The 26,897-nt window shown below is 48.7% G+C and overlaps 1 protein-coding gene across 7 annotated transcripts in view; it reads left to right on the top strand.

The window, feature by feature from the left end:
* ATP8B (ATPase phospholipid transporting 8B) overlaps positions 1-26,897 on the top strand; it is a 174,988-nt gene that overhangs the window by 93,949 nt on the left and 54,142 nt on the right. The window contains exon 1 of one of the 7 annotated variants that reach the window (XM_065452442.2): positions 10,079-10,381. The exons of 4 other annotated variants lie outside the window; for them this stretch is intronic. In XM_065452442.2, the coding sequence (XP_065308514.1) occupies positions 10,183-10,381 (199 nt within the window). In that variant the 5' untranslated portion in view covers positions 10,079-10,182. Of the gene's footprint in view, positions 1-10,078; positions 10,382-14,668; positions 14,745-24,522; positions 24,737-26,897 lie in introns of those variants that run through there. 2 more of the 7 variants (XM_065452449.2, XM_065452443.1) reach the window with 2 other exon arrangements.

Here is a 26,897-nt window from a genome sequence, read left to right as displayed (position 1 = left end):
TCTCTCTTTCTTTCTTTCCTTTCTTTCTTTTCTTTCCTTTCCTTTATTTCTTTCTTGAGTCAGGTAACAGTATTTCACTCACTCTTGTCCTTTCATGTTTTTTTTTTCTTGTTTCAAAGGCACAGAGACAGGTCAGCGAGACAAATGCCAACAAACGATAAATAAAAACTTAATGTTTGGTCCGTGAAATAAAGTAGATAAACGCAGAAACTGCGCTGGAGAAATTGCCGAGGACAACCGGCGAGGACTCAAGCACGACGAATAGCACAGCCGTTAAATTGTGACTAAAGCGTTGGTTTTCTGTGACGCAAACCGGTGCGGTCGGATACTTGTCGACGGCAACAAATGTTGCAGACACCTTGCGTGCATTGTTACAGCAATGAATGCATGTCAGATCAAGCGGAATATTGCGCATTCGAAGACAACGTACATATCACTTGCGCGGTTCGGCAATAAAGCACCGAACTTTGTTAAACAGAAACAACCGGCAAATGTCTGCGTTTTTGCTCCCATTCTGTGTTTTTGCTGGCTGCCAATACATTTTGTATATTTCATAATTCTTGTTACGTTTATTTTTCTTAGTGGATGCAAGCGTACCTTTACAAATTTTTACAAATCTTGATTTTGGCAATTTATATCTCTTTTATGACATACATCTTGTTAATAAAGCTTTTATGCGTGAAAAGTACATTCATTCTTCATTTTGTTTATATATTACATAACATATTCAGTGTAATAGTTCCTTCAGAAAAAATATCTGGGGTAATCTGCAAGAAAAGCACCTATTTTCCCCATGGTGCGGAAAGAGTTGATGCGCAGCTTTAGTGCGTGGTTATTCTTGCTTTCGTGTAGTATTTCCCGTAATATTTAACGCAGCAAAGTAGTAACGGTTCGCCAGCTGTCCGCTAATCATTTCAACAACAAGCTTATTACTTCCGTGTTCCCTTTTTCGCAGTTGTAAAGCAAGCTTTCGCGTGAGGCAGTTTACCAAGCAAATTTATATATTTTATCATTTTATATTCAGCGATAAATTGCTTCGTTACGGAATTAATGGAATACCTTTGACGTTAATTCGCAGTTACTTAGAAAATCGTCAACAAATTGTTCAACTAGGTGATTTTCAGTCCAACAGCAGCGTTATTAACCTTGGCGTTCCCCAGGGATCCGTACTTGGACCTTTATTTTTTTTACTCTATATAAATGACCTGCCTTCGCAGCTTGTGTGTGCTACCCCTGTACTCTATGCAGACGATACTAACCTTATTATAGCAGATTATGAAGAATGCAACCTAATTAATAAACTTAACTCTGAATTACAAATTTTGCACCGTTGGTGTACAATGAATGCCCTTCACCTTAACCCAACTAAGACAGTTTTTATCTTATTTCACTCTGAAAAAAGGAAAACGGCTATTCATTTAGATGTCGTTTACAATAACCATCCGATAAAACAATCTAATGAGACAAAATTTCTCGGTGTTATTATTGATAACCATTTAAAATTCCGCCTTCATGTGCGTTCCGTAGTTCAAAAGGCTTCATATGGCTTGCATGTGCTGTCGAAATGTCGAAACTATTTCCCTCCCCACATACTTATCAATCTTTACTACGCATTTGTTCACTCTCACATTATTTACTGCTTAGCGAGCTGGGGTTGCACATACAAAACTCATCTGTCACCAGTGTTTACACTTCAAAAAAGAGCTCTTCGCATTATAGCACCCAACAGTATGCATATTAAGAGTGAAGATTTATTTAAAACGCTTAACATTCTCAACATTTACGATTTGACAACATACAACATCGCCTCCGTCATGCATCAAATAGTTCATGAAAAACTGGCCTTGACAACAGTCTCGCTCCATCGCTCACTTCGCAATGTTGGAAACACACCTCGCTGTCGTTTTTTATTGCCTAAGGTAAATACTAATTACGGTCGCTCTACACTACAGTTTACAGGTACCTCAGTTTGGAATAAGCTTGATAGTGAGCTAACCACTCTAAGAACATTGCATACATTTCTTAAACGATTAAAACTCTCACTTATTAACAATGCGTAACACTGCGGATGCTTGCACATGCCCTCACTTTTATTTTTTTTTCTTTATTTTCCTGTGCCGATGTTTTCGATGATGCAACAAAGAAAATTGTTAGAAAAATGTATCTCATTTGTGAAATGTTCCCTACTACTGTATTTTCTTGTTTTACTTATTCATCTTTTAGGTTTTGTGTGATTTTGCAGTATAAAAAAAAAACAGCTGCCATAGAAGTGTTTTTTCTCTGATAACAATCGGTAGGGACCCTTTAACAAATTTGTTGGGTCCCAAAAGTGTGTACTTTGCAATTGTATACATTCATTATGTTAAATAAACTTTCAAACTTTCAAATGGCGGTGTAGTTATTTTTTGCACTCGGCGCATGCGGGCACAGTTTGCTTGCCTTGGGTGACGTAAAACGTACACGTGGCTCTCGCGATGAAAACTACGCGCATGAGACAAGTCCTCGGCGCGTGCAGCTAGCACTTCGCGTTCATTCGAACCCACGATTCGTGCTGCCATTATATAGTTGGGCACGTGTGCAATGCGGAAAAGCCAACTTTCGAATTGGGAAAACCGTTTGTTGTGCATTGCAGGAAAGCCAGCTTGGCACTTTACCCTAAATGGTGTGTTAATACATCCTCCGGCCCTGGCCGACGCCGAACGGAGAAAAAGCGTCGCGTTCACGAGCCGAGCATCGCAGGAGTTTTATTGGACGGTGCCCAGGCACTTCTGTTGGGCGCTCGGGCACTCTGGGAATGCGCGACCGGCTATCCGGGTTTTGGAGGGTGAGGTTTCACGCGCAGGGAAAGGCTTAATGGGGTTTCAGACTCGGCGTCAGAACCGTTCCGGCCGCTTGCCTCCCATTATTCGTTCTTCGGTTATCCGCGGTTCTGCTCACCGCGGTGATTGTTGCCTCGCTTCGACAGCGTCGAATCAAATGACAATAACGCCACATTGCTATGGGTTGAATTAGTACTTTTGATAAAGATACCTGCGGGCTAGTTGCTTATATGTAGTGTGGTAGTAGTGTATATCCGTTTATGTATTCCTCAAACCGATAACGTGGACGTCTGCGAGCGCAGTTAGCGTTGACGTGGGTCGTTACTGCAAAACTCTCTTCTCGGCACGCGAGTGGATTTGTTGTGGTCTTTCTTTATTTTTTCCTTCATTCCTTCCTTCCTTTTCTTTTCCTTTTTTCTGACAATAGCGAGGCGCATTTCCATCAAACTGTCGTCCTCCTCCGAGTCGCTCCCTAGACGGCCGGAAACGCGTCCTCCCCCCCTTCCCCCCCCTTTTCCTGAGAGGAGGAAGTCCGCCTGTCCGCAACGCTTCGATCGGTGCTTTCTCATCTCCGTGTCCTCTCCTTCTTCTCCTATACCTCCGTCGCCTCCTCCACTAAAATAGAGAACGCATCCACTCGCTTCTTTTCTCGTCTTTCGTTTTATTTCTCTCGGTGCTTACTCTTCTTTTTTCTTGGTATATTCTTGAGGGCATCTTATAGATAGATGCGCTCCGAATTTCTCCCTGTCAATGGGCCTGGAGTCCGGATACCGTTTTGTTGTCCGAGTACACTTTTTTTTTCTTATTTGTAATATCGACCCGTTTTCTGGGACCCCGGGGGGGCTCCAGTAAGTGAGTGAGTGAGTGATAGCGAGTGTCGGGAGGCGTCCAGCGCTCGCCGCGTTTATGTGCCCCCCCCCCCTCTCTCTTCATATTTAGTTGTTTTCAGCGCGTCAAGCCCGCGTCCCGGTCGGAAGGGCGCCCAGTCCGCGACTTCTTCTTCCGAAAGAACTCTGCTGAGAGGTCGAACGCCTGCGCTCAGGTTTTCCGAAGGTTTGCCGGTGTTGGCTATGCTGACCTTTTTCTTTTATACTTCGTTATTTTTCTTTTAATCCGTATCACTTGCGTAGTTATGCCTTCCGACCTCTTGACAGGGCGGCAAACACGAAAAACCGATCGCTTGTGAAAAGTTTGACAAAAAAGAAAGAACAATCCAGAGAAGGTATATAGATGGGGATAAAAATATATGTGGAGTGTGAAAAGTGCTTAGGCGTTGGCTAAAAAGCTTCCGCCACGTCAGAGGAGTTGAGCAAGCGTCACTGAGGTGGGCCTCGATTGCTCATGATTGCGCCAGTCGCCTTTTAGCAAACCCTGAGACGTCTGGTGCGTGAGTCACCAGTACACATTGGGAAAGTCCGGTGTTAATAAATACTTAGGAGAAAGATTCGTCCATAATATTTTTTTTCTGCGTAATCGTTAGCGCACTTTTCTGTGCTACACTCACGTACCGCGCGCGCGCGCGCGCGCGCGTGTGTGTGTGTGTGTGTGTGTGTGTGTGTGCGTGTGCGCGTGTGCGTGCGTGTGTGCGTGCGTGTGCGCGTGCGTGTGTGTGCGTGTGTGTGTGTAAGTGTGTGTGCGTGCGTGCGTGCGTGCGTGTGTGTGTGTGTGTGTGTGTGTGTGTGTGTGTTTGTGTGTGTGTCCACACCTAACTAGTCAGGTCACTTACCACAAGAAAATCATGTAGGTCTTCCAGCTAACGACAACGCTGACGATTTTGGCGTGCGGACCTCTTCAAAAATTTTTTTTTTCGTCACGATTGACATTCACACGTGTAGGAAAATGTAAAACAAGGAAATATATTTCGCCAAACCACTATAATTTCTAAAATTGGTCGCATAATATGCAACAGTGGAAGAATAGCGGTTGACACGGCGGCTGGGCGTACTCGTGGTAAGCTGCGTATCAGTTCTGTCCTTATCAATTGCTTATCAATAGCTGCGAACACATTGTTCAACATAGCGCACTGCTTGTCGTATTCTGGTGCATATCTCGGTCGTAATCATGCCGCTCTAGTAGGGAACTCCGCCTTCTTTAGATATCATCGACAAATGCGGGGAATGCCTACATTTACCTGCATAGCGATAACGAAACTTGGAGATGGGCGGTCAGCAGAGTGAGTGCACCTTTCGAGATTTGACGTATGGATTATGAACGACGGCAACTGGCAAGGAACCACTTGGCCCTTGCGCCATTAAAAGCTGCATATCATCAGTAACTGGCGAGGAAGGTTCACTTTCGACTGCAATGTGCAATGCTGGATTGGCGCTCTAAAGGACATACTAGAACAGGTGATGCAGAAGTGTGAAAATTGGAGCTGAACTGAGCGTGTCGCGCGAGTCCACGCACTCGGTTCAGCCACAACCGCAGACCGTTCGGAAGGACTTCGTGTTGTGGCGCGGACGTTCACGTATACGTCGCTCGGAATTACGAACTCCGACGCAGGATATGCGAGCTGCGTGGGAATCACCAAGACAAGGTGTGTGTGTATATATATAGAAGCTCATTTATCGTACTGCAGTAAGTGCTTGCCGGCGCCCTAATTCCTTACCTGTTGTCAGTTCTCTGGACAGCATTGAATAGGCTGGACTCTAGACCATATTCAGAAATGGAGGTCCTTGGACCGTGGCCGCACTCATCGACGGCACAGAAAGCAGCCGCGAAAACGTTATTGCAGTAGCTCAAGTTGAGAGGTCTTGGCGACCGTTTGTAGACTCGGTACGAACCTTCAAAGTGCGCGAAACTGTGCTCTATCTCCTCTTCTTTTCATCCCTGTGAACCCCCTTCTCCCAGTACAGGGTGGCGAACTGGACGCGTGTCTGCTTAACCTCCCTGTCTGTCCTCTCTTCTATTTCTCTTCTTCTCTCTGTTCTTAAAACGTACCCGTCCCCCCTCAACAGCCATAAAAATATCTCAAATGTCCAAGTTCTGACTAGCCTAGCATTACGCGTTATGTAGTGCTTAAAGAAGTCTGCTGAGGACGTAGGAAAGCGTAGATAACCCTTCCGTCTTCGCAAAATGGCTTTCATGCGTTCCCTTTGTAGCAAATGTTTATTCAGCTTATACTTTTACGACCAAGCGTTCATTGGCGGCTAAACGCTCTGCGAGTCTTCCGCTTCAGGCGTATATGAAAAAATAAAAAAATAACGTGGCGAAAATTTCATTTCTCTCAAACTGTCGAGAGGACCAAGTGTAAAGATAGCGCAATCAGTATTGGAGAGGATGTTGAACGTTTCAGCAGTGTAATGTGTGGCTAAAGTTTGAAGTGTCTAGGGTAACTTAAGGCATCGTCTGAGATTACTGCAGTTTCGGTTATTGCGCTGTAGAAAGCTACGTGGACTCTTGAACTCCGCGTCGTGTCTGTGAACGAGTCGTGTCACTTATGAAGCTTGGTAGGAGGCCGTTCCGTTCGTCTTGGCGCCTTGCCTAGATTACGAATCCCATTTTTTTTACGTCGAGAATGTCCGCTTTGTACTTTCATAAGTGCAGTTCACTGACGCAACTATTAAGCAGCACTCAGACGTTGCAGTCACCTGGAAGTTGCCTGCGAGGCTACACGTCCGCGTGGGCAGGTCTTTGATTTCCTCTGTTTCAGACTGCGCTTAAAGGGACGGGCGTTGAATCAACGTCTTCATTACGTGCTAGCCACCTCGGTGCTATAGCGCACGTTGACTCTGAGATATAGTGCAGCGCGTGGTCCGATCTCGGAGGCTATGGAGTGCCGCAACGGCAGCTCCCACGGCTTTCCCTGACCCTGCGTGCGCGAATTTTTTTTTTCCGGCGCTGAACACTCGTGAGCCGTTGTGCCCGGCAGGGGTCGAGATCCGTCCTCTATAGGACGCACTATACAGTCTCACACCGCTTCGACGTTATCCGCACTCCGCGCCGCACTCAACGTGTCGCGATATCTCGGCGCCGCATACGATAAGTGCCCACAGCAAGCATCTTAAATCTCCGGCTGCGACTGCATCCAGGTGTGTAACATACTCACTCCTTCGCACCGTACTTGGTCGTGGCGTTTATCTCGCGCGATGTCCTCGCGCCGCGCAATGAATTTTCTTGGCGACGTGTTCTTCCACTTTTGGGCGTTTGCCGTTAATGTTGCCTGTAGCTGAGAGCTAAAGTGACACATTGTGAACACGTTGCACTTCAACTGATGCAATACGCCTTTTATCTATCTATCTATCTATCTATCTATCTATCTATCTATCTATCTATCTATCTATCTATCTATCTATCTATCTATCTATCTATCTATCTATCTATCTATCTATCTATCTATCTATCTATCTATCTATCTATCTATCTATGTCGGTCTGTTCACTGTCGTGGAAGCAACCATTGACCGTTGCGTCTTACTGTGCCTCCACTCAAAAGGGGGAAAATAACGGGAAAAATAGGAAGGAGCAAGCTTCAAGACGTTTCCGCTGCTATTAAAACGACCCTCATACCGCTCCGACGTCGGATAAATAGAAAAGCGACATTCCCGTCTTGTCGCGTGGTCGTCACCTTCTATTTAGAAGGCGCACCATTTGTCATAGGTCAGGCGCGTTGATGACACGTCATAGCCTCGCGCGAAGGGCGCGAAACTTCCTCAAACGGTTCCGGACTGTTTAAACCCGTATACGAGGTCATTGTGGCGGTTTCGGAGACCCGCGTGGGCGTGGCCCGCCCCATGCATATAGAGTACATAAATACGAGGATACGCCCGGCGGGCCATTGACGAGAAAACTATTTAGTGTCGTATCGTCCGAGGCCACTCATTGCTTCTGTATGCAGCACTAAAGGTTCGGGGGAGAGGTATGTTGAAGAGAGTTACTATAATTATAGCTATTTACGAGGTCAGCATGGGGTGGGTGACAGAGCTCGCAGTTCTCGTTGCGTTCGAAGCGTGCTGTTTAGGAAGGGCCAGAGTGACGGTATAGTACCGATACGCCCTCCCAGCACCGTAAACAACAACAGTAGAGAATAGAGACCTTTAGCGTGTCCGGTATTCCGGCAAGCGCGGGCGGTTTGCCGGTTGAGCGGGAGCGTAAACGTGAGCGGCCAGTTTCGTGGCGCCAGCTGGTGTTGCAAAGCTAAATTGGCAAAGCTCAGCTTGTGTTGCATAAGCATGGATCCAATTACTGTATTCTTCCTAGCTGCTGGTGTAAATTTCCAACAGCGGCGTAATCGTGTTCACATTTGCGTTGCTGCCGAAAATTTGCACCAGTAGCGAAGCAGAATATATTAAGTTACTGCAATTTTAGCTCTGTTTTTTAGATACTTTTAGCGTGTCCGCTATTCCGGCAAACCGGGGCGGTTTGGGCGGATTACCGGATGGTCGGGGACGTGAGCGGCCGGAGCGGTGCAGCCGCCTGGTGTTGTAGAGCTCAATTAGAAAAATACAGAACTGAAATTGCAGTAACCTACTTTATTCTGCTTCGCTGCTGGCGCAAATTTTAGGGCAGCGGCGTAATTGTGTTCACAATTACGCCGCTGTCGAAAACTTACACCCCAGCTAAGAAGAATATAGTAGTTGGCTATGTGTTTAGGTGGTTGAGTTTTGCACCGCCAGCTGGCGCCACCAATCTGACCGCTCGCGATTACGGCCCCAACCATCCGGTAATCCGCCCGAACCGCCCCGGTTTGCCGGAATAGCGGACACGCTAAAAGTCTCTTTTGTCTGGTTGAGCTCTACGCTACCGGGCGCTTACACTGCTCCGGCCGCTCACATTTACGCCCTCGACCATCCGGCAATCCGCCCAAACCATCCCCGTTTGCCGGAATAGCAGACATGCTAAAGGTATCTATTAATAATAAGCGGAATAACGTAATCAGAGTGAAACATAAGCGCAACGTTTTCTTTTTTGCCTTCTCATCTCATTGTCAATATTTTAACGCGACAGCGTTAAGGGCCCCGTGTCGCAAGGTCACAAAAGCGTCCGTGTCGCAGAAGCGTCCTGTGAGTGAAAATTCCCGTATATGTTAGGTATATGTATATGTCACGCCTTCCTGTATGACATGCGGTATATTCGGTGTGGGCACTCAAGTTGCCCACACCGTGCCTTACGTTCTTGACAAAGTTATTCCTCGGAATTTTGAGAATGACAGCCAACAAGCAAATGCCATCGAAACAAAACACCGACAGCGCATGCTTTTTATGTTAAATTTTTTCAGACTGAAATATTAAAAGTGCGAAACAATAACATAAGCCTGAAAATGACGTAATGTTTTTGGCGCGGCTGTGAGCTCCGGCATCGGCACACGCAAGAGGCCGCGTTTATACAGAAAGCTCGTCTTCGTGCAAAGCGCTCGCCGCCAGCGTTTCCGGGCAAACATTATACGGTTACATACGCTGCAGTTGCCAGGAAGCGTGAGATGCAGGCTGGGATCTTTGAACGTTATCACGTTCCACTCTTTGAAGATTAAGCGTCCTTCAAGTTTTTCTACGGCTGCCATCCTCAGATCGTTAAATATAATAATCGGACACATCGCCTCGATAACATGTAACATTTTCCCGAATTTCAGCGGACTTTTATTCTGCGAAGACGACTCATTGCTTCCATTGCTGACGTCAGCAATGTGTCTTCTTCAGTATTGTCAGAATAGCTCTCTCTCTCTCTCTTTCTCTCTCTCTTCTGTTTCGATGCGGAAACGTGTGAAGGTAGGCTACGGTATAGCCGGCTATCCCAAAATCTCACATTCACTACTCAAGCAACGATAAGGAAGGAGAAGCTGAATTCCGGGAAAGTATATTGAAGCGACTGAGAACTGTCAAACATATATAACAAACACTTCGTCAGTCTCGTCGTTCCTGTACTGTTGTTGCATATTTGCAGCGGCGGTCTCGTGGGGAATCTATAGGGGGCCTCCGGCGACTCGCGGCCGGAGCTCCGAAAAGTATGCAGCCTACACTGTGTATATATATATTCGTGGGGGGCGAGGCGGCTGCACGCACACAGCTGATCACACGCGCGTGCGTTCGCCCCCGCACCGGCGCCATCCATCAGGGTGCTGCGTGCGTGCGCGCCGACAGCGAGCGACGCGCCCTTGGCTCCGTGTCCGGAAAGGCGTTGCCTTGCCCCAGGGCGGGGCCAGGCCCGCTCCTCGGCCCCGTAGCCCCGTGGCCCCGGCGTCGGAGACGGGTCGCGGTCGCCGCCGACGGCCGCCGCGCCGCCGTGGTCGCCGAGAGAGCAGCAGCCGCGCGTGTTGTGTGGGGTCGTGCGTGCGTGTCGCGCTCTCGCCGTGCGTGTGGGGTGCGCGCGCGCGCGCGCCGGCGTCGTTGCCGTCGCCGTGCCGCCGCGGCCGGGCATCGCGTGGCGCGATGCTGATGCCGCTGAAGCGCGAGTCGCCGCCTCCTCCGCTGCCGACGCTCAGCGAACGCCGGCGGTCGAGCGCGGCCGCGCGACGCCGGGCGTCGTTCGTGGACGCGCCGCCGTCGGACCAGCCCGAGGACTTCTTCGCGTCGCCCGCCGGCGGACACCGGGCGCAGGATTACCGCGCCGGCGGTGGCAGCGCCAAGCGTGAGTTGGTTTGCGCCGAATGCATCCGCCCTCTCTCTCTCTCTGTGTGTGTCTCTCTCGCGGCTCTGTCGCTGCGAGAGCGCGTGGTTTTGTTGTTGCGGTGGCGACCAGCCTCTCCCACGGGCTAGCATAATTCGGTGGGGCTAAAGCTGGTTTGAAATCGTAGCCGGATGCCGCGCGAACGGGAAGAACAAAGAGCGTGAGTCTATAGGAAGTGGCGAAAGCAAGCCTACTGCATGTTTATCGTGACGGCTCGCGTCCCCGCCGCATTAATAAACGCGAAACCCGCGTGAATTCGTTAGAACGATAACTGACATCTTTCTTTTCCGCTAGGCGTGTCCAGTGAAGTGCGATCGTCATTGAAATAAAGGCGGTGCCTGGGAAACGCCAGAAATTAATGGGACATAAAGTTACGTGCCGATTCATTCGCGCTTGTTTTGCTTTCCACTATAGCTTGAGCACGCGTGCACCGCCTTTCGCAGGCTTCGTTCTTCTCGTGCAGCCAGCGCGCGAGTCTCGGAGGCGTTGTGCAATGCATCCGCGAGAAAGGCGGCTGCACATGTTTCGTTTCTCCAGCTCGCGGGCCTTTCACTTAAACACGTGTCGAAGCGTCGCACGTATACACTGGTTGGTCGACTGCGCCACTGCGCTCGCTTGGAACGCTCGGCTATCCCTATGGAACGAGAAAGATGCTTTGACCGCGTTCACGACAGCAGACTGGCTGTTTGAGAGGCTTTCCGTTTCATTTCGATGCTACAGAGACGTACACTCATTGCGCAGCATTAGAGTGTGCATAACCTGGCTTGGCTGTCTCCATTCCAAAAGCTTCCTGTTTATTTCCTGTCTGAAGAATTAATACAGCTCAGTATAATAGTGCTTCTCTGGAGGCGAAATTTTGACCGTTATTGGCAGTTAGTTCTCTTCGTTCTCCTGAGTTGCAGTATATATACTACGTTGTTCCGATTGCCTTCGCCCATTTGCATTTAAAGTGATAGACGCTGCAAACTGCATTGCCCTCTGCCTGTCAGACGATTTTAGTATCCCATATCACGTTGCTGATACAGTAATTATTCCATCCGTCCTAAACAGACGCCTGCTGTAAGCATTGCGGGAGCTGTCATCATGGAAAAAAAAACGGGAAAAAAAAACGATGATCTGCCGCGATTTTATTTTTAAAGCTCAGGTGTATCGGTTTTACAACACAGACTGTTGACGTAACGGGAACATTTATTCGTGCAAGCATATTTTATTTTTTAACGCATTCTGCTATAAACGCGCACATATCACTTTGGCGGCGCTTTCTTCAAGTAATTTCATATATTGGAAAAAGTCGTGTCAGTGTGGGCTGCTCAAAATAAACGCATCGCATGCTCAGAAAAGAGAGAAAATCCGTTGGTTATACACCGAGGCGGCCACGCGAACGAAATGTACGTGATTACCGATTGACATTTTCTGTGTTACATTCAACGACTTCGAGAGCGTAGTTTTGCCGTTCCCGCCAAAACGCTTTGACATTCTGCTGTCGAGCATGAACACGATCCCGCGCGGTCGTAGCTGCATAAAGGACCTTTTTTTTTTTTTCGTGCCCTCCTGTCTGACAAATATGAACCGTCGAAGCAGTGGTACTTTGATGTCGGGGCTCGCGACGGTGCATGAGAGGTGCAACGACCTCCCATTTTGAGTGGTGTCCGCGATTATCTGGTGTAGATGAGGAGCGTCCTGTATACAGGAAGAGTCACTCATGTGCCCGCACGATGCAGAGTCCGTTTCTGCAGCGTGCGATAACATCTCTCTCTCTCTCTCTCTCTCTCTCTCTCTCTCATTCGGCGATTTTTGCAGCTTCGTTTGGCGGGACTGCAAACCGCGCAGTTGCAACTCTCCTTTACTCAACTCGAGCAGGTCGACTCGGAAGTCGAGCTGACCCAGCCCGACTCGACACCGTTTGCATGCGAAGCTACATGTTCCCGTGCCTTGCCAAGCGGGTTGGGAGAGTCAACGCCTGTTGCAGGTTGGCCCAAAGTGCATCGACACTCGCTCGGCCCGACCTGCTAGCGTTTACACGAACTCGACGACAGGCTTTCGTCCCGTCGAGTCGACTGAACCCGCCTTTCCGTGGTTCATATGTAAACGTAGCTTATACCGAGTTGGTGGGACGCATCCAGATCGCCGCGATAAGACGGAGGCGCCTGTTGTGTCGGCGCCGTTTGTTTTCCCCGCAGGGAACAACACTTCCGGGGCTCCGCATTGATTGCGCGGCCGCTTGTTGTTCCTCTTTGTATACCTTGGCTTGCGCTTGGCGCGGGAGGCGGAAAAGTGTGCTGCCGTCCGGTTCCCGCCATTGTTCCGCGTTGGTTGCTATGGGGGAAGAGGGGCGGAGGGGGTATGGAAGGTGGAGGATAGCGTATATATACACACACGCTTCCGAGGAGGAATAATAGGTTGTCGTCGTTCTCTCCTCTCCATTGTGTCGCTGCGCGAGATCGCGCCTCAAGCTGCCGCCATTGTCAATCAAAGTGCTTCCCGCTCGCTAATTGACGCGAGGGCTGCGCATTGCGCCGGGAGCGGCAACCCCTCGACGCGCTCTTCTTTCTTTTTTTGTTCGGTCTTTCTTTTTCTTCTGCTGCTGCTGCTTCTTGGCGCATGCGGTGCACTGTCGAGCGGCTTGACAGATCCTTTTAAGAGAAACTCGAGACGACTGTAAATAGAACGTCTACGAAGAGAAGGCAAAGGAGAGCGCTTGCTGCAAACTTATAAAGCAACGACTCGGAGGAAGAGCGCCTGTTTAAAAAGTATGCTGAGAGGTAGAAAGGAAGTCGTCTGTTACGCAAAAGAGGGATAACCCTATTGAAGTTTATAATGAGTTCACGTAACAGCAACGAGATGGTTTATTGTAAAGGAAAGAACTATCGGTTGAAACATCTGTTGAATCTTGTAGAAGCCATGCAGCATGTCAGTGAACAATATTGTCAAGCACCAAACCACTTCTTCATATCTTTCTCACCCAATTATATTTATTATGAAACTGCGTTGGGCGTTATCGTTGAAGACATACTCGTGTCCCTTGTATACGTTTGCTTTGTTTTTCGGCAGGGTCGTGGCTAAGAAGATATCTCGGTCAGTCTGTAAACTCGTGTTGTATTGGAGAGATTCAGATTCCACTAATATGTACCTCTCTATTCATTTTATTGCTACTCATGAACTATCGAGAGCGCCGACAAATCCGTATGTGAGTTGTAGTTAAGCAGGCATACTTATTGGCAAACATGTACTGAAATATCACCTAAAAATTCCTAGCGCGGGCATTGCTTTAGCGAGCAAGACATAAATAAAAATAAATCTGCGGGAGGTATGTTCCTATACTCCCTAATCCCTGCACCGGCCTCTCTCGTCGGTGTTCCCGTAGCGCTAAAAATAAACGCTGTCACGTGACAAAGTGAGGAGCGGTGTGCGTAACGTGCCGATCGGGTGCGATGTGGTCGGTGGCGCGCAGACGCACACACCACGCGCTCCCGAATTTCGACCGCGCCGCCGCGCGAATGTGACGTCAGCCCGCGTGAACTTGTTTACTCTACATACCGGCTCGTAAAAGCGCGCTCTGCCCAATACCAGCTGCGATCGCGCGTTGCGAATCAAATAGGCGTGCGCGCACGGTCGCTCAGAGGAGGCACGGGCGTTCTGCGAAATGTTAGCGTCGTTGCGTGTCTGGCGTGCTGCTGCTGCTGCATGCTGCAGCCAGTGCTCGCGGCAGCCCTGCAGCCGTCGCGGATGCCCGAGGCCACACATATATCATTCGCGCTGGCTGTCTCCTCTCCGGCGAGCCCGGCACGATCCGGCACAATGGCGGGGGCCCCGCGTTCGAAGAAGCGCCTGTCCGCGTACGTCCGTAAGTCTTGGAGCAAGTTTGCGCATACGAAACGAGAGGAAGAAAGCTCTTTCACAAAAATAGTCGCCTGCGTGCTACTCTGCGCGGAGAACGGGATGAGGGATTGAAATGCCCTAGTAGAGAGAGAGAGAGATGGGGGAGAAAGGGGAAAACGCGGGGCGGGCCGGGGGGGGGGCGATGTGAGGAAAGGTGTAATAGCAGTTATGCTAGAAGGAAGGAACTTATAGTTGCATGTGAAACGAAGCTCAACGCGTTACATTCAAAATGAAGGCGATCTAAACCTGTACATAGGATTTGCTATATTGCTGCATGAATATGAAAGGATGAGCGCGAAATGATACGAAGACAAGGAAGATGACAGGAAGAACAAGGACTAAGGCTTCCTTGTATTCGTATTATGGACTTAGTGCTCGTCTTTTCTTATTCATGCGGCTCGAACTGTCGTCGAAATTACGCGGTAGTCCCGCTCTTCGTGACAAGGCGAGATGCGATACCTTCTTTTTCTTTAGACAAAACATTATCAAGCATACAATTATATCTTCACGGGCTGGTTGTTCCAACATAGTTACCAGAACACAGGTGCAAACTGACTAACCTGCACAGAAAAAGGACGTGGAAGACGAGCGGCCGCGTTTGTTCGTTTTGTCATTTTGCTTTCATGAGCTTGCTTTCGTAGGCGTCTCCTGCCCAGGAAGAACGGTTCATTTGTTTCTTAAACGCTCCGAGTTGGACGATTCCCTCAGCTATCTATACCTCCTCGTTGAACCGCGGCTTCTAAATTTCAGCTCGCGAGAACGCACGAAGTGCTCAAGCGTTGACGAAAGCAGGTGCGGCGGTCATTCTCTGCGTCGGCTCGGTTTCCGCGACCGGCATCCTACTCATCTCCGCGACGTCTACATAAATGGTGGTTTGCTGTGAGAGAATCTCACAGGCGTCCCTCTTTGAGCCCGAACAAATTGAAATGCTCGTCTGCGTTTTAAACACGGCCAGCCAGTAAGCAGGATTATTCGCCAAGCCCACGGAGAGAAAAAATGACTCGCCATCCCGGCCCTGCAAAAGTGAATGGCCAGCTAAGCTGTGGAAAACCACCACTACAACTGCTGAGGGGGGTATATTCTTTCTAAATACGAAATCAATATATTGCCCACGAAGCTAAAGAATCTGGCGTTAACATCCGATGGTACCAAAACCCGTGTGACAAAGTAGTGACCTCACGTTTGACATGATGATGAAACGTGATTAGGTCATCACCTCAAACGTCGTGCGACGACGTCGTCACACCAAAGGTCGCTTGATGACATCATCACGCCAAACGTTTCCTTACGTGATAACGGAATCATCACGTCACGATATCTGCTGCGACGTCGTGTGATGACGCCAGTGTCATGTGACTATATCACCTGATGACGTCATGTGATGCCTCTTGGAGAAGCAGCGCACTGTGCGCTTCCCACTCCTTTGCACGGTCTCGTGGATTGGCGCACATTTTTGTGTAAGCAAATGTCGTCAACAAGTACATGAAAAATCCTGACCAACTGCTTAGAGGCTAACAGCTTCGCTGTAAAACAGAGCGTCTTGCCGGTGTGCCCCTTGATGCGCTTGTTTGCACGCGACAGTTTTTAGACCTACCGATCTTGGCGCACTCGGCGTGCTTAACAAAGTTGGGCTAAAATAGCGAGTGGTGCGTCATCGTAATTGCACATGCACACTTCCGGAACGTCCCTGAGAAAACGGTATTGCAAGGATGACCCCGAACGCATCGAGCCTCAAAACTCGCCGAGGGGCCTCGCCTGTCGTATGGCATGTATATGATCGCGCGCCACTCCCCACGGGCAAGGCCAACGGGTGGACGGTCGCCGCCTGAAGGGGGGGGGGGGGGGGGGTCGTAGTACGACCGTAGGGGCCGCGCCCCGGTGCTGCTGCGTGGCCGTCAACGTGTTACGGGAGCCTGCGCGCACGCACGCGATGAAGTCATTATCGTGTCGGTTCGCGCGAGACGACCGATCCGGGACGGCCGATATCGTGTTCTGTCCGGCGGTCAAGTGCGTGTGTGCGCCCTCTTCTAACGCAACGGGCGCCGCAGAGGATTGTCCAGAGGTAGGGACCGGCGTACGCCAGCGTCATCTAAACGGGTTCTGTTTGTGCTAACGTTTGCGTAGCTCGTGTTCCACAGAAGTGAAAAAAAGAAAGAAGAGACCCGCGAGTGGTGTACACAGCTTAGTAGGAGGTCATTTGGACGAAAGTGGCGCGCCTCTGGGAAGGTTTTTGCCGATCTGCTCATTTGATCGGCTGGTGTGCAAGTCATTCATTCATTCATTCATTCATTCATTCATTCATTCATTCATTCATTCATTCATTCATTCATTCATTCTAATCCGCGACGCACAAGGCTGCACTTGGTATCGAACTCGACCGAACACACGTGGTGCAGTATTCGAGTTACATCACGCACAACACGAATGGAGCTCCTACACATAACCGATGTTGCCTTGAGGTCTGAAAACCAACATAATAATTCGCAGTCTTGAGGCCTAAGGGTGATGCGTTTCTATTTTTTAGCAGGCAGTACTCAAGTGCCGAAATGATCAGCGTTGCCTGTTTGATGCCTCACCCCCACTTCCTGTCTGTAACTTCGTGTCGCCAGAGCAGAATAATAGCGTTGTCGTTTGCTCTCTCGGCGTCATTCTGCTTCCTCCTCGGTCGTGGGAAAGGGGATGTTACAGTGCTGCGAGTCGTTTACCATGCTCGCCGGTACACACCGACGCACACACGAACATGGACAGGTAGGGCCTTTTTGTGTATAGTTAATACATTACGAAAGTATGTCAACGGGAAGAACAATTCATTCATTCATTCATTCATTCATTCATTCATTCATTCATTCATTCATTCATTCATTCATTCATTCATTCATTCATTCATTCATTCAACAGTTAGGTCTTAGCAGGTGAGGGCATACACGCGTTTATCAGTGTAAGATGTTTTAAAACACTAAGCAATGCGGTATTGCAAATTGCAATAAATATTGATCAAGCCAACTTGTAACACTATACAGTGTACATCAGTTACAATATCGAGAGTCAGACTTTGAGTCCGCATTTCACTTGAACCTAGCGCTAGCCGCTGAGTATCTAGCGAATACATAGTTACGCTTTGTGTAGCGGGCCCAGTGGCTAACTTCAAACCTGCATTAACATGCTCGCATGTGTCGTTAATGAAAATCGATTAGTGAAATAATATAGTGAGTCATCATGTTACCCGTTATTACGTAAATACTGGTGTGTGCTGCTGCTGCTGCTGCTGATGATGATGATAATGATGATGATGATGATGATGACTGGTGACTGCCACTGCTGCGAAGCTTGGTCGGCAAATGTTATCATGACACTTCTCTGTTCTAATCCTCTTCTGATTGGAAACACTTTGTCTAGCTCGATCGCCGGGGTTCTTCTTTGTGTTTGCGTTATGTTGTGATGGAGTGTTAACATACAATAAAACTTTTTTTTTTGTACTAGTTGGTTCATTTCATAAGTTATTCAGAACAGCGCGCAACAGTATCACGGACAGATGAGGGACACGTAAAAGCAGGACGAGCGGGGGCAGTTGACTTACGCATGCTTATGTGTAATAAGGATCGCAACGTCTCTCTCATATATGTCCTGTAACCGATGCTCGTTTCACCCGCCGTGGTTGCTCAGTGGCTATGGTGTTGGGCTGCTGAGCACGAGGTCGCGGGATCGAATCCCGGCCACGGCGGCCGCATTTCGATGGGGGCGAAATGCGAAAACACCCGTGTGCTTAAATTTAGGTGCACGTTAAAGAACCCCAGGTGGTCAAAATTTCCGGAGTCCTCCACTACGGCGTGCCTCATAATCAGAAAGTGGTTTTGGCACGTAAAACCCCAAATATTATTATTATTATGCTCGTTTCTTACAGGTATGGCTGCTGCTTTGAGATGCTTAACTTCTTAGTCACCATGGTTATATAGTGCGTCGTCGGCGCGTCGTGATCGTCTCGCAGATAAAGATGAGGACGCGAGGGGCCTCTCGTATGTGTGACAGTCCCAAGCGCAGGTGTCCCCTGAGCGAGCATTCCGTTCGCTGAGTAGTATATAGTGTACGCATATGCTCGTATTCATAGGCAGAGGACGCCGGGTGCGTCACGTCGTCGTCGTTTCATCGTTGCCGGTCGTGCTTCAGCGATATCGAGAAGCGCGCGCGTGACTCAGGCTTTTGCCATATATGCTTTCGCCGCGGAAGGAAGCAGCTGTTCCTGCCGCCATCGCGAAGACGGCGATGTGCTCCGCAACTGTGTTTGCGCGGCGGGCCTTTCTTGCACAGCGTACTTTGCGGCTGCCGGGGACAGATATACAGGCGGGGGAGGCTTGCTCGCCGTAGACTGAGTGCCCGCGTGCGCGAGGATGTCCTGCCTGCATGGGCGGCTATGTTCTCGATATTGTCAAGTTCTGCCACGCTTGTCGAGCTCTGCAACCGCATTTGATTGCGCTTTGAGCGCTGTTGTGTGTGTGTGTGTGCGCGCGCGCATAACTTGTTTGTTCTCCCTTTTCGTGGCCTATTCTTCCTGCTAATATGTAGGGTAGCAAACCAACTGCAAGCTGTTCTAAGCTCGCTGCCTTTCATTTCTCTCTCTCTCTCTCTCTCTCCCTTGTCGAATTCGGGACGTTGCCAGCTCTTATTGGAGGATATCTGAGCTGCGTTTTCCAAAGGAGCTGCAGAAAATAGCACCTCTTCCTCGACAATCTCTCTCTCTCTCTGATTGGTTTACGAGGCTCCTACGGCTTCTCCGATTGGTTTAAAACGCCAACATGGCGGGATTTGGCAGTGTCCAGACCCCTGATCTGCGATGCACGTTGAAGAGTAGAATGGAATTGTTGATTGCTATGGCCAGCCTCTTGGCGTGGAGAACATGGTGAAAATGTAGTGCTAAAACGCGGGACCCAACAGAAGGCAAAAAGAAAAAAGAAATACTGAAGCTTTACACACAACACATATCCTACTTACACTTCCTATCTTAAATTATTTTTTATATGTTCGAACCTTAGAAAAAACTGACACATATTTTAATGACAAACGACATCGTACCCAGCCTTGCCGTAACGCAACGTTAGCAAATTTGCTCATTTCGTGACGTCATGATAACGAGTACATATACCGTATGGATGACGCGAGGTGTGGCTTTCCTAGATCAACCATATTATTTATTTATTTATTTATTTATTTATTTATTTATTTATTTATTTATTTATTTAACATACTATTAGAACTATATATTCAGGACCACGGTAGGATTTGGTTGTTGCAAGCATACAGGAAAAGATCAAAGAAAGCTGCCATATCCATAAAAACACAACAATGCATCAATTACATGTCAGGTAGAAGCGTACAGGTCATAACTATAGCATCAAATTAAAATATCTTATGTTTACCAACCCTCATACTTGTTAAGTATGATGCTTTTTCGTGTGAGGAGCGCGTATATATATATATATATATAGTCTATAGAATTTGTAGAACCTCGAACTTATACGTGTTATAGCACTCCTTTGAAGTAAGCGCTTGTTTATATGTATCTTCCATTACGTGCTGTGTTTTAGCGCTAAATTTCTTGACCAAGTTGAAGAGGTAGTGCTTTCTTAAAAAGACTGTCAGCTTGAGGCTGGCGACGATTTCCCTGCTCAGATACAGGGAAAACGCCGGAAAGTTTTCTCTGGGAAATATCTAAACCGATCTGGATTAAGTTTCTTGCATTTAGAAGAGAGGCGGCTAAGTTCCACGTATTGTTAGATGCAGAATTTTGATACAAGGCCGCATTTCTTTTTCTGTTTTTGTCGTAAATGTTTGTATAAATTGATGAAATTGAAAAAGGAAAAAAATACATACATACCTTGAAGCACGACGTTTGCAAATATGTAAATCCGCACCAATAGCAGGTATTGCAGCGACCTACAACGTGCACCTTTTGGAGCGTATAACGCGGGCAAATTTAGTCTGTTAGTTTATATAGTTTGTGTAAAATGGTTGCTTCGTGTTGATATGAGTTTCTGATAAGTTCTGTTCACAATAAGCGATAAATTTCAGAACTATGTATGACATACCGATATTGTCCTCTTTGGACGTCCCGACTTACGGAATTATGAATGTGATGCGTTTCTTCATTTTATTATTATTCGTACTTTCTTTAAGGAGGATGAGTCCTTGAAACAAATATGTACTTGCAGCAACCGTCAGAATTAAAACTGTTCATTTATATGCAACATTTAAATCTTGCTCGGTTAGACAGAGCGGGTCGAATGGGAACATTTCTGCGCAGTTTTCGAAGCATCTGTATCCAGGACTGTGCATTCGTGGCGAAACCGTCCTGCTGTCTAAAACAGGAGCACTTCTCACAAAGGCGACCGAATAAAGTACGCAGCAGGAAGTGCGATATACGCAGCGCCCTATGCAAAGCCGCCATACATATTTGCGGATTTTGCGACCACTTTGCGGACGACACACGAATGAAAAAGAAAGGAAGAAAGCGAAACGGAACGGAACCTGGGAGGCTTCGATCTTTGCAGAAGCTGCGGAGGGCGCCAGATGCATCCAGTGCAAGCCATAAATTGCATGCAGACGTTAGAACGCAATTTGCCTTTAATATTAATGAGCAAGCCGACCCAGATCATTACACGTTAAGTAAATTACGACAGCGGTTCTCCATTCACGATTATCGTAATCCATTTTTGATGCGTTTCAATTGCTGATGTTCATTTTGATGATTCCGAGTTTGTTCTTCCATATCTGGCAGTTTTAGCTAGTCTCCATGCATGGAGTTAAGAGAATAATTGCATATCGTCACAGTTGTACGATTAACGCAATTCTTGGCACTACTTTGTTATCTTTTATACTGTCTGCATTCGTTTTGCATTTCTTTTTGTTCCTTGTTAATGACGATTTGTTGTGAATACTACCTCATCACCTCGTCAATCGCTTAAACTTTGCCTTGGCACGCATTTTCATACTGTGTGCTCCGGAATAGTTAAGTTGTTATATGTGTGGCGCGGCTAAGCTAACATTTGAAGAGCTGGCGGGTGGCGAGGGTGCTTGCGGTAATGGTATATAGAGTTGTGGCGGTATGCTTAAACATTTTATATTGACAGTCGATTTCTTTTTTTTTTCTTCTTCTCCTCCGATGCACGTTGTCATGCATGGACGCAGGTTTGTTTACCGTTGCGCGGTAACCGTTGCGGAAATGTCCTCACCCCATGTGGTGTGTACAAAACTCTCGCTTTGCCGTCGCTGGCGGGACATCAATCTTCTGTCTCCAGCGCGCGGGAGACCGATTGATTTCCAGTTCCCGCCGTCGCGCCGACCGAATCGCCGTCGTCGCCTCCTCCTCCTCCTCATCCTCCTCCTCCTCCTCCTCCTCCTCCTTTCGCGTTCCCCCCCAGCCGACGTGCGGTTGAGACATCTGACTGAGAAGTGGGATGAGTGTTTCCGCGGAAAAGGAAGCTCGATAGAGCAAAACGACTTTTCCGCGAAACGCCCCTGGTCGGTTTACGACTATACGGATATATATTTCTTCGTAACGGATATCTGGACTGCTGATACATTGTGATTTCATCGACCCGCATTTCTGGTTACTCCGTGCTCCTCTCTTTGCGCTCCTGATCCGCAATGTTCTCTCGCCGGACGCGTGTGTGCCTTGGCAAGATTATGTATCGCATCGCGAGTGAAAAGCCTTTCTTGTAATGCTTTGTGGCTGAGATCGACCGCTCAAAACTTGTGGCATTATGCTCGGTACTGGCTGCGTGACGTGTAGCGCAAACGGGACACTCGAGACGACAGTGATCGAACCAGTATACACGGCGCTGACGAAGACGCGAAGCGCCGTGTCCTCTTCCCTGTCGTCGTCCGTGCTCCGTCTGCGCTACACTTCGCGTAAATGCAACATACCAACTAACTCATCAGTCTGATCTTTTGAGCTCAATTCTAACTAGCCTCAATACTCAATCCTAATTTTTGTGTGCGTGCGTGTGTGTGTGTGTGTGCGTGTGTGTGTGTGTGTGTGTGTGTGTGTGTGTGTGTGTGTGTGTGTGTGTGTGTGTGAGAGAGAGAGAGAGAGAGAGAGAGCGTTAGGTGGGTGTGCTTAGACAAAAAGGGTATCCGCAGTGTTCCGCGAAGCCTGTGGACATATAGATTCGGACACAGCGTTTCATTAATCTACAGGCGCCATGTACGCCTCAGCAAAGCAGTAATTCGAGTTTTGTCGTGGAACCCGTGGGCTTTAGTCGTTTGTATCCAGCTGTATACATGTGTTGGCGCTGTCTTGTTTTTATATAAGCTCCCCCGACTTACTTCACCTTCTTGCGTGACTTCGGGTGCGCACAGGGTATCATACATTTGCAGGCATGACAGTCTGTCGATATCTGTTTGTTTGATTCTGACGGCATGTTTCGGGCAACGAAATTAAGCGTGATGGAACGACCACCGCTCACAATGAAGCGTTGATGCACATAACAAAAAGTGTTAAGTATCGCAAAACGCCCTGTACCTGTTACCTTTCATGGCCGCCTGTATACAGTCGGAAGCAAAAGCCTAGAGACGTACGCCATCGGCGAAAGAATTTAATATTGAATATAAATTGAATATTGAATTGAATATAAAGAATTTTGTATCGTGAACACCCAACCTGATGCTATGAAATGTCAAATTTGCTTGTGTTGTACTATTTTCCCTCCCTGTAACAACCCTCAAGCGAGGGTTAATAGTATTAATAAAGAAGAAGAAGAAAGAAATTTCTTCTAGCGCAGCCGTGCAGCGTTGATTTGCCCGAATTCATTACATTGATCGAACGGGCGCGCGTAGGTTGTACTACTTGATTTCAGCCTGCATGCCTTCACAATTCACGAAAAATATAAATGCTGCGGTATCACGGTCGTGTCGTCACGTTTTCGGCGGAGCGTATCGCAAGAACGCCCGCCTCAAGAGTTTTCGGAGCGTGCGTTATTGCCACCTCAGACGTTCAAGAAATAAGTTTAAGCGTCAAGGTGGTGGGTGTTATCTCTTGTACTGGTTCTTTATGCGAAATAGCGATATGACAAAGCAAAATAATTTCGTGAGCAATAAAGTGGGTCGTCGGGCCTTCTCGTGTACTGGGTCGCCAGTGGGGGTAGCCATCACTAGACTATATATACAAGGTGGTCCTTTTTGATGCATGTTTGAATAAGGTTTGCTGTGACGTAACATGGGATTTCTTTTTTTTTTACTTTGCACTCATGCTATGCTCACTGTCCTTGTTATTCAGCCTGTAAATTATTTTACGAAACCCTAACTAAATTATAATTACTACTTGCGAGCATACTAGAGGATAGCAACGTAATGCACGCATACTCGACTCGCCCGCGTACGTTTGCAGCACGGGTTTTCTTTGCAGAGGGCTGGCTTTCTCGCACAGCTTACCATTTCGGCGGCAAAGTGCCATTTGACGGGGCATGTCCGAAAACGCGGTCCGCTAGCATCGCACGCAACTGCCCGATGTTTTCGTGGTGGAACTCCAGTTCGAACGACAGATTTCGGCACTTTTGTGATAGTCGTTTATTTGCTTCAACCAAAGTAGTGCACAACGGCACCTTCACGGAAAGCACCGCAGCCTCGGCGAATCACTTGTCATCTCCGCGTACTGTGCTATCTTGGAATGCATCGCGAAGAGAGAAAGAGAGAGAGAGAGAAAAATAAAGAAATTGTAGAAGGAAACAGTGAACCATTCGGCGACCGTCACGTTGCACTAAAGCATGCCAAGCTCCTGAAGACCTACTTAAGGCCTGACGCGTCCGCACTCGTCTGAAGGCGAAAAAGAAAGAAAGAAAGAGCAATCAGCTGCACAGCGCAATTCGCGTCACCAGTCGTGTGTGCATGTCCCACGTGCAACCTAAGAAGACGGTGCCGCCGCTCCACGAGAAGTCGAGTTCACCGCTGCACCCCGCCGGCTTGTTGCGCAGGCTGCGACCAAGTACCGGTGGCTTATACGCAGTTTGTTGCCTGCCAAGCCGTCTTCGAGTCCAGCCACGTGCCTGTACCTCGCGATGCATGCTTGCAAAAAAACACCCGCAGCACGGAAGACAGTGAGTCGATTCCTTCTGCAAAAAATATCACTCGAAAGATAATCGTCGCCGAGGCTATAGCGCACAGCACCACAGCGCAGCTTTGTTTGTAAGCGCCGGTGCGAGTGACACCCTCGTTTGCTGACGCGAACTGCGGGGGCTCACGCAACGGCGATGCTTTCCAGAGTGTCTAGCCATTCCTCGTTTGTTCTTTTCACGCCTCGTTTGAAGTCCGAGTACGACAAGCTGCGCGATGGCGTCGTCTCCGTCGACGGCAGCCTGTCCGAAATGCTGCCGGACGCCGACCGGCGCCGGTCTTCGACGGCTTCCAGGATCAAGAGCAATGTCACGCGTTTCTTCCGTGGACCCACAGGTAACAGCAGAAGCACACAGCACACGCACACCACCGACGCGCTCCGGCACACGGTGTGTATACTGCGCATAGACGATCGCTTTGACGAAGCCTCACTCACATTTATTGTAGTAACGATCACGGCACAACAACGCACCGGTGGCAGAAATATCAGGTGTGGACCCGGCATGCTCCGTTGACACCTGCCTGTAGTTCTAGAAAGGCATACCCTTAAATATGTTAGTGACTGCGTGTTGACGGGAACCGTAGAAGTGGCACAGTTTGGCATCGTGCACCTCGGCGCGCCTCGCAAGTTCGACTCTGCATCCTGCGATGCGGCGACCTTCTCCACTGCAGCGAGTGGAGACAGCGAGGATTTATTTACAAGGAAGGTGTGTTCGATAATGAAAGTTTAATTTTTCCACGAAGGGGGCGTCGCAGGCGCAGCTCTATAGCTGCTGACTTCAGAGTTCAGTGGATGGGTCCGCAAAGCCGGCTGGTTCCCTTAATTGCCGCCAAACGCCGGCCGATCCTTTGTGATGCGTCGGACACGCCCCACTCGCTCTTTTAGATGGAGTAGGTGTTCAGCCACTTAAAATAGGTGCACGCTTGGCGCGTGACTCTCGAAAACTAGCCACGGTGTCAGCGGCCATGCATATTGCGCTAGGCAATCCGTCTGTGTCAGAGGGCGCGCTGCAGATGCAAAGAAACAAAAAAGCGGTAGATCTGCTTGGGCAAGTGTAGCGCACTTCGTGTGCCTTTCCCGCGCGATCCCCGCATTATATCACGGAACGGAACGCCTAAAAACACGCACCGTTAGTGCGACAGCGAACGCCTGTACGGCTATAGCATATTCGGCCAGTGTTTCTTGCAGAGTTGGTGCTTGTTTTAGCTGTATACCAGCAGACGTCTCCTAAATATATATATATGTATATATATATATATATATATATATGTGTATATATATATATATATATATATATATATATATATATATATATATATATATATATATATTTTTATTGAAGAATAAGCCTCATAGCTATGTATACGAAGTACAACGAAAAGACTGTACCGCGGCTCTTGTTGACAACTAGACGTTCACTGTGGTTCTGGAAGGCGTGCTAGAAGCGTATGTCACACTGGCGCATTCCATCGGGCGAACAGGAGCACTCAAAAGCGTCCCCAAAGGGCTCCTTCACCAGTATAGCTGTGTCCCAATGAGTGAACAGGAGCAGTTTGGCGACGCCGAGAGCAGTCCAGAGCAGCTCCAGCTGCTCCTGCACGAAAACCGGAATGGGAAGGAAGTCACGTGACGCAAACGCGTCATGCGCATGGAACGTATGAACGTTTAAATGGGATGTGGGGGGGGGGGGGGATGGGGGGTGTTAGGGAAATAAGCGGTGGCACTCTCTCTGCTCTTTGCCTCTGCTCTTGTTCTGTCAATGGAATGCGCCATTGGAAGAGGAGCACCTTATTAGACTGCTCAAGTAAATTTGACTTTTCGCTTTTCGGCTAGTAAATAGACATGCCCGACGTGACGGTTTCACAGATGCAGGTCCATTAGTTGCAAGTCCACAAACCGCCCGCCTTCGCTGTCTGCAAAATCGGAGCTGCCTACGAACAACAGTTCTTACTTTTTTTTTCCCTCGTGTGATACTCGCGCTGTGCGGAGCTCGCGGCCGGTAACAAACAGCGGTGTTCGCGCGTGGTTGTTGACAGTTGCGACCTCTCGCGTGCGCAACCGTGACGCGACGCGGGCGATTGAAAGAAAGAAAGAAAAAAAAAACACCGCTCGTGGACGACGGCGATCCACGCCCACCTCCTGCTCGGGGGGCGGCTGCTGGTCTATTGCTCGTTTCGATCCTCCGGGCCGCGTTGCCAGGGGGAGGAATAGGGAGAGCCCCCGCGGCAAGCGGCAAAAGTCGGCGTCAGTATGCATGCGCTCGCGCGCCCGCCAACGTGTTTTCACGATCGCCGTGCCGGGCCGTGTTTGCCGTCAGCTGTGTGTGCACGCGTGCCTGCCGCTCCCCTCTCCACTGCTGCTGCTCCTCCTCGCGTTGGCGTCTCCGGGAGGAAGGGAGGGAGCGCGCGGCCGCCGAGCTGATGGCGTCCGAGCACGACAGGAACGTCGCTTCCTGACCCAGATTTGGGCGCCTCACGCGACCCCGCGTCGTTGTCG

The sequence above is a fragment of the Dermacentor albipictus genome, chromosome 1 (assembly GCF_038994185.2).
Source record: "Dermacentor albipictus isolate Rhodes 1998 colony chromosome 1, USDA_Dalb.pri_finalv2, whole genome shotgun sequence".
NCBI lineage: Eukaryota > Metazoa > Arthropoda > Arachnida > Ixodida > Ixodidae > Dermacentor > Dermacentor albipictus.
This window is presented reverse-complemented; position numbering and strand designations above follow the sequence as displayed.